The following is a 9396-nucleotide window of genomic DNA, read 5'->3' as shown; positions in this document are numbered from 1 at the left end:
ATATGCAGGGGGTCGGACTCGATGATCTATTGAGGTCCCTTCCGACCCTAACATCTATGAATCTATGAATTGATACGGAGGATTTTCTGAAGATATTGCTGAAGGTAATGTTTCCAAGATTTCTGGTATGTGTCATCCAAGTTTCACACCTCAACAGTTGGGTAGGGATGACAGCTGCTTGGTAGACTAGATGTTTGGTTTTGGCCCCGATGTGATGATCATTGAACATGATTTCAAAGACATCTAAAGGGAGCACCAGTAGATTTTATCTAGTGCTGAATATTGTCATCCCTGTCTGCATTTTGGGAAAGATGGCTAGCCAGGTAGGGGGAATACTCAACATTCTTCAAAGGTTGCCCTCAAATTGAAATATGTGCAGGAGCATCTGGTAACCAAATAACCATTATAGGTAACCAAAGCTATCTATAATTAGGGATGCACCAATAAAGATATTTTGGACCAATACTGAAGGCTGATTATTAATAAGCCATACTGGCCGATACTGACCCGATTGTCAATATGCAGTCTGGTAGCTTGGAGAACAGCATCTGGCTGGTAAGTCTTTTGGGGGAAGGGGCGGGGGAAGGGGAAGGGCATGGGGGTGTGCAGATCGAGGCCCCTGCAGTGAGGGAGGAGGGGGACTGGGGCAGGGACATGGGCACATGCTGCTCAGTCAGGGTGAGGTGTGGGACAGCCATGAGTGGCTCATCCAGGGGGCATGGGGAGGGGGGGCAGCTCCCACCACTGCATGCACCCCCCAGGGGAGGCATGGTGGGGTGTGTGCCCCCCAGATCTGTGCATGGGGTGAAGGCAGGCTGGGCTGGGCCGGAGCTGTGCTTATGCTTGGTGGTGGTGGTGCTGGAAAGAGGGGGCTACAGGGTGGGCTACAGCCCCCCGTAAGCCCCTCTCCTAGCACTGTCATCACCCGCCCCGAGCACTGGCACCTCCCCCAGCCCCCAGCAGGCAGCCCACCCTCACCCCATGCACAGTTCCAGGGGTCACATGCCCCCCATGCTTCCCCCAGGGGTGCACACAACAGCAGGAACTGCCCTCCACCTCTATTCCCCACATCCCTGGACAAGCTGCTCATGGCTCTGTCCTGTACCCTGCTTCACCCCAGCTGGGCAGTGCCTGCCCCTGCCTCTGCTTCTGCCTCAGCCCCCCTCCTCCCTCACCACAGGAGTCTCAATCTGCACCCCAATGCCCCATCCCTCCTCCTGCCCCTTCCCCCCAACAGATTGACCAGATGGATGCTGCTTTCCAAGCTGCTGGGCTGGCTGTGTGCATGCAGTACACATATCGGCAACTTTATTGGCCACATCAGCCAGAAAAAGCCAGTTGCTGATAATGTCAATTTTCCTTTTATCAGTGCTGATACGATATGGACCAATGTATCGGTACACCTCCATCTATAATGGCTACAGTTTCTTCTAACCAAGATGCAGTAAAATCACCTCTGGCTCCTTGTAATGGTATTCCACGTGCCCCTAGAAATTAGCTGGGTACTGAGTTCTTCCTTTGCAGTGTATTTTTCTAGCAATGTTTTATGCAAGTTTCTACTTTGGAAACTGTTGACCAGCTTTGGTTCCACTAAAGCTACAAACATTCTGCCATTTGACTGTAAAAGAATGTAAAGGAGACAAATGTGTACCAAATTTGGAAGGAAAGGAGAGACTGTATTTGAAAAAAGTAGGCAAAGAGGCTGCATGATTCAGGTGTTGGATTAGAACAAAACCAGGATATTCAGCAGCATGGCCACAGCACTAGCAAATGGCACTCCTCTCTCCCTCTCTCTCTCTCCCCCACCCCTCACCCTCTCTCTTCTTTAAATCATCTGTAATTCATACTCTAACAATGACATGTTGTTATCCTTTGTGCACAGGATCCTTTGTGGAGCAGGTAGGGCCCTTTTTTGGTGACATGAATTATTAGCCTATCTTTATAGATTGGGCAGATAAAGAATGCTTGGTTTATAGGCATTTCATCAGGAATTGCTGCTTTAGGCTAATGCAGCTTTAAAGATCCCTGTTCTTCTAGGAGTCCCACATCCTACTTGCACTGATCCATGCTCCAGAGCCCTGTCCCTGAGCCCCTGTGCATGGTCCTGTTTGACTCCGGTGGCCACAGTCTATGGCAGGGTTGCATTTCCTAACAGCTTCTTCTACTCCCCAGTTGGAAAGCTGTGCTTTGGCTCCATCTCCTGGCTCCTGCTCCATATGAGAGAGTCTCCAAGAGCCACAGAGCCTCATTTGGAAGGAAGAGGAACAGGGTTATGAGTATGCAGGGGTGTCTGGTGATGGGGCCCTAGATCATGATCTGAGAAGACGCTGGATTGGGTCCCTCCTATATAATTGTACATAGAACTCCACAAAACCTCAGGCCAGCTATGTTTTCTGGGTGCCATGTGTCATTATTCAGGGCAGGAGGCAGGGGGAATGGGATTCTTTTTTTGCAGGTCCTTGAAATTCAGTGCCTGCACATTCCCTGTCACCTTTAATCTGGTGCTTTTGTTGGGCCTGATTTTCTACTGCCTTGTGAAGTCACAGGCACCAGTGCAAAATGTGTGTCAAGCACTGCCATTCTGATCTGGTAGTGTGTCGCACTCACTTTGAGCAAGGGCAAATGTGTTTGCAAATGCTGGGCCTGGAGAGCCAGGGACACTTTTTGCTTCCACATTGGCTTTCACTTCTCAAATACGGGTGGGAGGAGGCTTCTACAACAGTAACTCTTGCAATGAGCACAAACCTGCCTTGGTTCTGGCTCTTTCAATAGCACTTCCTCAATCTAGCGTGGGAGGAGAAGCACGGGGGAAAGAAAGCCTGACACCGAAACACTAAGCAAGGGCTAGATTTCTGAGGCCCTGTGGAGAACTCTGAGTAAAGACTGATTCAAGAAGCAGCAGGGTGTGATTGTGAACACCCCCAGTCTCCTGTGTTTTCTTTCTGTGGCTCATTTATCAGTTATCCCCAGGCTCCAAAGAGCTGAAGAAATGTCTGTTCCACAACAGCTACGAGATAAGAGGTAAGTCCACAAACTTGTCTGCGTAACCACTGTTCCTTCCTATTTCTCTGGTTGCAGGCCTCCTTGAAAGGGCTGACAGAGAACTTTTCTACGTGGTATAGCATAGTTGGCTTCCTTTGTATGTAGTGGGTCTATTTTTAAATAGGAGTGAACCTTTCCACCCTCCTTTGTTATGACCTCTGCGAAAGGGAGGGCAGTGGTGGCTTGTATCCCTGTCCTCATTGTAGTTCCAGGAAAGGATGGTCACTTTAAACTGCGGCCAGTGCCCCATAAGCTCCTGGTAAGTGAAGCTGATTTGTGAGAGACTTGATGCATCCTATGCTGACCTTAACTGCATCCTCTCCACAGCAAGTAGTGGTGACTCATGTTTGGGGTGGGACCAACTCCATTCTTCCAGCTGAGCAAGTTGTAGGTGCTTTCCATCACCACAGTGCTTTTCTGGAACTTGGTGATGAACAGAGGTGTAACTGGTTAGAGCCATGCCCAGAGCAGTCCACCCTACCTCTCTCCCTGTACCTTTACTGGCTCTGGAGGCTCTGCCGGATACAAGTTCACTGCTGCTGAGGAAGGATATCACCTGACCATCCCCCACCCCCATGCCCATGTCAAGTGAGGGGGAAAAAAAAGATGAAATCTCCCTCCAGCCGTAGCAAAAGCCAGGAGCTGCTGCCTGGTAGAACTCCATTTCCCAGAATGCCCTGCACTTACTGATTCATGCTTCTGGCTTGCCTGTGTGTGTGTGTGTGTGTGTGTGTGTGTCTAAGGGGCAGGGATGTGGGGGGTGGACAACAGAATGAAGCACCCCTCTGCTTCCTTGTGCCCCCCCCACCTTTAGCCAGTGCCTGGGGCTTGTGCCCCACTCACTCCACCCATCCTTATTGAAGGAAGGGCCAACTTAGCCTAGCATCCTACTCTTTGTAGAGTGAGAAGCTGTTATGTTTTTCACACTGATTTTTCTTCATGAAACTTTCTCTGGAACTGGAAACCTTCACATTTCCACTGCTCTTTTACATCTTTCCTCAGTGCTTCTGCTTTTGAATGGATGTAGGTAGAGCTCTGATATAACATGCAACAGAGGCAAAGTGGATTTATGCTTCACAATTTGTGCCCAACTTGTACATGTGTAAGTGTGCACATGTAGATGTGCATACTTACTGTGCTGTAAACTACAGTACTGCATAGTAAAGTGTCTCGTGAAGAAGCGCCCCTTGTGTCTTGTGCTACCTGATGTTTGGCAACAAGATGATTGATACCTCCCTATCCTTGTTCTGCTGCCCAAGAGGGAAGCAGGACTAGCCTGTGAATGGCAGAGGTTATATGGCAGGTGGGACTCCAAATACGGGTAGTCATTTGTGCCAAAGACCAACATTACTTGCAGTAATCTGATGTTTCCTTTTTCTCTTGCCTTTTCAGTGATTTTGACCAGCTTCCAGATGAAGTGCCTGTTGCAGCAAACATTGCAGACATTGAAGAGAAGAGAGGTTTTTCCAGTTACTATGTAAGAGGGGAGACTTAGTTCATTCTCCCTGTGCCCACAGGTGTGACTAGCTGAGCATTAGTCCTGGGAAACAGATGTAGCTTGGCCTGATTCCTTTAGGCCTGGACTGCTTCCAGTCTCCAAATGGGGCTCTGCCTCCAGTCAACCCGCCAGTCTCCAAGTAGGGCTTGTCTTCCTCTAGCATGGGTAGGAGTCTGTTGCATGTGCAGGCTGACAAGCTAGCTTCAGAGGGTGAAACCTAACAGAGATGAGTGGGTGAAGCCTAACAGAAATGGGCCCTCTGGCACTGCCAGTTTCCAAAGTCTTTACTTAGGGGTGTTTTCTTCCTATTTCCAGTTGGGATGGCAAAACACAATGGACAGTGCATCAGAAATCTGTTTCCTTTTCTCACCAGAGTTTATGTTGAGGGAGCTAACCTGTATTATTTTCATTTTTATAATTTTAGTTACTGTTCCTAGACAAAAGGCTAAACAGTTGGGTAAACCCGTTTTCCCCCTGCGCTTCTGAAATCCAGTGCAAACCAGTTTCTTAAAATCCCTTGGAAGGTATTGGTTAAATCAGGACTGTCCAGCTTCTACACAGCTGATGGCCACATCTCCTGTGAACTGCAATAGCTAGGGCTGCATATCTACAGGCCACCTTAGTCGGGATGGGGCTTCTGGGGTGCATGCTACATAGACACCCTAACCCATTGCAGTGAGGACTCATGTGGGCATCCCCCACTATTATAGTGGCAGGCCCAGCCCCACACTGAGCACCCCGCACCATGCTGTGCAGACCACGAAGGCCAAAGGAAGTAGGGGAGCCTGGAGACTCTGGCTGCTCTTGCAGCTGAAGCAATAGGGGAAATGACAGCTGGGCAGATGTCTAGAGGCCACAGCTTAACCCCTCATGGGTTGCATGCAGCCTGTGGGCTGCCAGCTGCATGGCTCTTGTTCAAATGCAATGTAACACTTTTAAAAAGGGGGGCTTCCTTATTTCTGATAGACTTGGGTCACCACTTATGGGGCTTCCTGAGTTGGATTGTGCTGACTACGTCAGTTTTGCTTCTTCTCTTGCTCAACACATGTAGCATGCTTTTACAATAATATGGTTTAAAAGCTCATGAACAGTCCATGTTTCAAGGGTGTTGGTTGTAGCCATGTTGGTTTAAGGACATAGGCAGACCAGGTTCTGGGTAAATCTTTTACTAGACCAACTAAAATAGATAAATAAATAATTCTTCTTTGCAAACTTTTGGGAACAAACACTTCTTCAGGAAGAGGAAATGTCTGCAGTTGTTATGCACTCTTCCTGAATGGGATAGATGCCAGGAGCCAGTATGCAAGAATGGCAGTTAGTGAAAATGCAAATGTGCGGCAGACAGTGGGTGAGAACAGTCCAGTTCTTCGAATCTGCATTACAAGTAACAACAACAGGGGCTGCTGTGAAGTGTTTGGTCAAGGGCTTAGCACAGCTGCAAAGCATGAATTATGTTACCTAATGTAGTTTAATAAATGTTATCAATATGCTTAAACCTGAGTGGCATATAATTTTAAATGTCTAGAAGCTGTGTCAAAAAGCTGTTAGCTAAATCTCTTTGTGATGCCTGGCTTTTGCTTGGCAAAGGGGTCAATGTATGGGAATCAGTGGGGAGTGTTTTCTAACCCCAGGAAACCCATCTTTTGGGGACTAGAAGGGAGTATAGCTTGTTGGTTGAAGCAGAGCACTTGGAGTCAGGAGACCTGGGATTTGTTTCTGGCTCTGCATCCACTTTGCTGCATGGCTGAGGGCAAGTCCCCTAGGCTACAGTTTTCAAACCTGTGCTTCTGGAGTTACAAAGCTATGCAGGCTTAACACCTCTGAAAGCCAGGCCATTCATTTAGACACCTAAATACGGATTTATGTGGCCAAAGGCTCCAGGCTTGTAAGTGTTGGCTTTAACTGTTGTAATATGTTTTGTTGTCTGCTGAAAACAAGTTATATGAGCAGCATGAGATCCTCTTAAGTTTGCTGTTCACAAGATTATATAGAAGGAAGCACACATGGTGACTCAACTTGTAGGAAACATGGGAACATATGCAAAATAAACCCTGGGGCTATTACTATTATTTTATAGCATTCAGAATGTGCTGGCTTCTTAATTTGAGACTGCCTCTACACTGGGCCCAGACAAGAGTCACAGACACTGAGAAGTTGGCTCTAAGTTTTTGCTCTGTGCGTTTGGTGATTTTTTTTTTGGTAGGTTCTATTAAGTCTGAATATAACCCTTGGCCTCTCTTCCCTCTTCCCTTTCAGATGTTTGTCATTGAGGTGAAGACAAAAGGAGGGGGCAGGTACCTGATCTGCCGTCGCTATCGCCAGTTTTTTGCCCTCCATGCCAAGCTAGAGGAGAAATATGGGGCAGAGAGCAAAAAAGGCAGCCTTAGCTGCACTCTTCCCATACTGCCAGGTAGACTGCTAAACCCAGCTCTGTTCCTGTCCCCTTACACATCATTCCTAGCTTTTTCAGCCTTAAGCTTACATAGTGGAGTGCATTATAGTGAGGAGTGTTGCCTGTGGGAGCCAATGATGAGTTCCCACCGGTGCAATTTGGAGCATTGTATGCTGAAAGGCTAGTTTTGAAATCCTGTAGCCCATGCTTGTTTTCTTGGATGCTTCAGGCACTCTGCTTTCTCTAAGCTGCTTCCTTTTCATGCTAGTCTCCATTTTTACTTCAGTGGCTGTTAATGGTTTTGTGCTTTCCAGGAAAAGTTTATGTTGGAGCAAAAAGGGAGATTGCAGAGAGCAGGATCCCCATTCTCAATGCCTACATGAAGGTAAACTTCATCTTAAGCGGGGGAGGTTGCACTGAGCATATTCAGCTGCTGCTTTAGATAGGCGCTACCCAAAACATCTTGATTAGATGCTTCTACCCCAGCACAGGGCACCTTGGTCTCTCTGTTGTACTCTGCTTCTCCACGATGCCAAGACACTGGGGAGAGATTTTTTTTTTGTGTGGAGGTTAATTATGGCCCTGGTATTAAACCCATGACTGACTGGAGCCTGCAGCAGCTGATTGGCTAAGACTTCCACTGGTTAGTGCTTTCCACTACCTCCAGGATCACTGCGATAGTGGTGGTGGGACACAGGGAAAGACTTACAGTTCCTGTAGTAAATCAGGCACATAGGCCAAAGTGTGAAGCAATGCTTTAGCCAAGTCCAGCAGTCCATGGAAGAGAAAGTGGGAGCTGCTCAACCCCATTGCACTTAGCAGGGGATTTCTGACAGCGAAGAATATCATTTGTGGGCCTGTAGATTGGAGAGGTATTTCCCTTGCCCAGGCAAATTTACAGAGAGCAGATCTCTTGCCTACTTGTTACTCTGTATTCTTTGCTTTCCCGCTACAGAAGCTTCTCAGCCTGCCCATCTGGGTGGTGTTGGGTGAAGAGGTACGGCTGTTTTTCTACCAGTCAACCTTTGACTGTGAACAGATGCCTCAGAGGCTGCGAAGACTCCGCCCGCGCACTCGCAGAGTGTTAGTGTCTGCTGGGTTTTCTTTTGGTTATTTGCTTTGAGGGTGGGTGTTAACCCCATGGGGAGAGGAAACTGGTGTTTCTGTTTCCTAGTGTGCATCCCAAATGAGTTGGTTGGGTCCTGCTATTTTGTCCTTTTCTATTGTGAAAATAGGACATTTCTCAACGTCAGTACTTTGAAATTGTGCAATATCCACACTTTTTTCCATCCAAGTAAAGGGAATACCAGAGATATGTAAGATTCCTTTTGTAAACACTTGCCTACCTCTGCAGTGTTGTCCATTAGGGAGCAGTACGTGAGGCGTACAGTGCAAGATGAAGAGCTTGATCCAGCATCACTGAAGTCAATGCAAGTTTTGCTGTTGACTTCAATGAGAGCTGCATCAGATCCTAAATATATGTGGAGGCTCAGTTTTTCCCACCCCTCAGTTCAGCAGGGAGCTATCCTATGAAGCTGCACTAGGAAACCATTTCTCAATCCTACTGAAGTCTGCTCCCCACAGGACAGCTGTGGGGGAATTCTGTGCATATCCACACCATGTTTAGAGACCAAAATTGAATTTATCTTAAAAATAGTCCATTTTCCCAAGGATAACAAAGTGTTAGTCCTTTGACTCACCCAATGCAACTGAATTCCTTGCTTATGGTAGGGAGAAATGGAGGAACTTCTGAAGGGAGTGATTGCAGTGCTGAGCAAAATTGGATAAGGGAGGACCAGGATTATGAATATGCAGTTTGAATTCCCATCTGTTCCCAGCAGAAGGTTTTACCAGGGAGAGTTTATTGCTACTATACAGGGAAATGAGATGTGGGGTCACATCCTTGTATCCGTGTTTCTTGACTTGCATGTTGTACACCAATTCTCTGATGTTTCTAAGGTGATTTGTGGCCTAGATCACATGGAATTGCCTCCCAGAGCAGGGGTCAGCAACCTGCCTGTAGAGATGGGCTGCAGTGGTGTTTGGCAGTGGTGGAGGTATGGGAAAGGTGGCAGGATTTGCAGTGATGGCTGGGTCCTAGCGCTGGCTGACTTCAGATGCAAGCTGGGCCATTTTGGGTGGCTGCCAGAAAATGTTGCTGCCTGTTGGCTTAGATGATGAGCAAGTACAGATTGTGCTAATTGGCTCCTTTTTCTGATACCTCCCTGTTGTCTCCTTTCTTCTCAGCAAAAGCATTTTACCACAAGTGCCTACCTTCGACCGCATGGCTGCCCCACGGGCTGAGGTAGGTACCTGAAGCAGTATGCAGAAAGCTATGTATAAGGCTGTATTTTCACTAAGCCATCTGTTTGGTGACATCTGTGATTTTTCCCTATGAGTGTCCATGTAATAGGAAAAGAAGGAAAAATGGAATAAGCATGGAAAGAGATTTTTTTTTACTCCA

General features: G+C 47.4%; 1 protein-coding gene across 5 annotated transcripts in view; it reads left to right on the top strand.

Moving 5' to 3' along the window:
- The window catches only part of NCF4 (neutrophil cytosolic factor 4), a 47020-nt gene that overhangs the window by 30640 nt on the left and 6984 nt on the right, over nt 1-9396 (top strand). For 2 of the 5 annotated variants that reach the window (XM_025206876.1, XM_025206875.1), the window contains exons 2-6: nt 4435-4519; nt 6797-6950; nt 7247-7317; nt 7888-8015; nt 9180-9237. In XM_025206876.1, the coding sequence (XP_025062661.1) occupies nt 4435-4519; nt 6797-6950; nt 7247-7317; nt 7888-8015; nt 9180-9237 (496 nt within the window). Of the gene's footprint in view, nt 1-2783; nt 3022-3207; nt 3302-4434; nt 4520-4587; nt 4706-6796; nt 6951-7246; nt 7318-7887; nt 8016-9179; nt 9238-9396 lie in introns of those variants that run through there. The other 3 variants (XM_006025974.3, XM_025206874.1, XM_025206877.1) reach the window with 3 other exon arrangements.

This window comes from Alligator sinensis, unplaced genomic scaffold, assembly GCF_000455745.1.
Source record: "Alligator sinensis unplaced genomic scaffold, ASM45574v1 scaffold215_3, whole genome shotgun sequence".
NCBI lineage: Eukaryota > Metazoa > Chordata > Crocodylia > Alligatoridae > Alligator > Alligator sinensis.
Note: the sequence above shows the minus strand (reverse complement) of the source record. Positions and strands in the feature narration are given on the sequence as shown.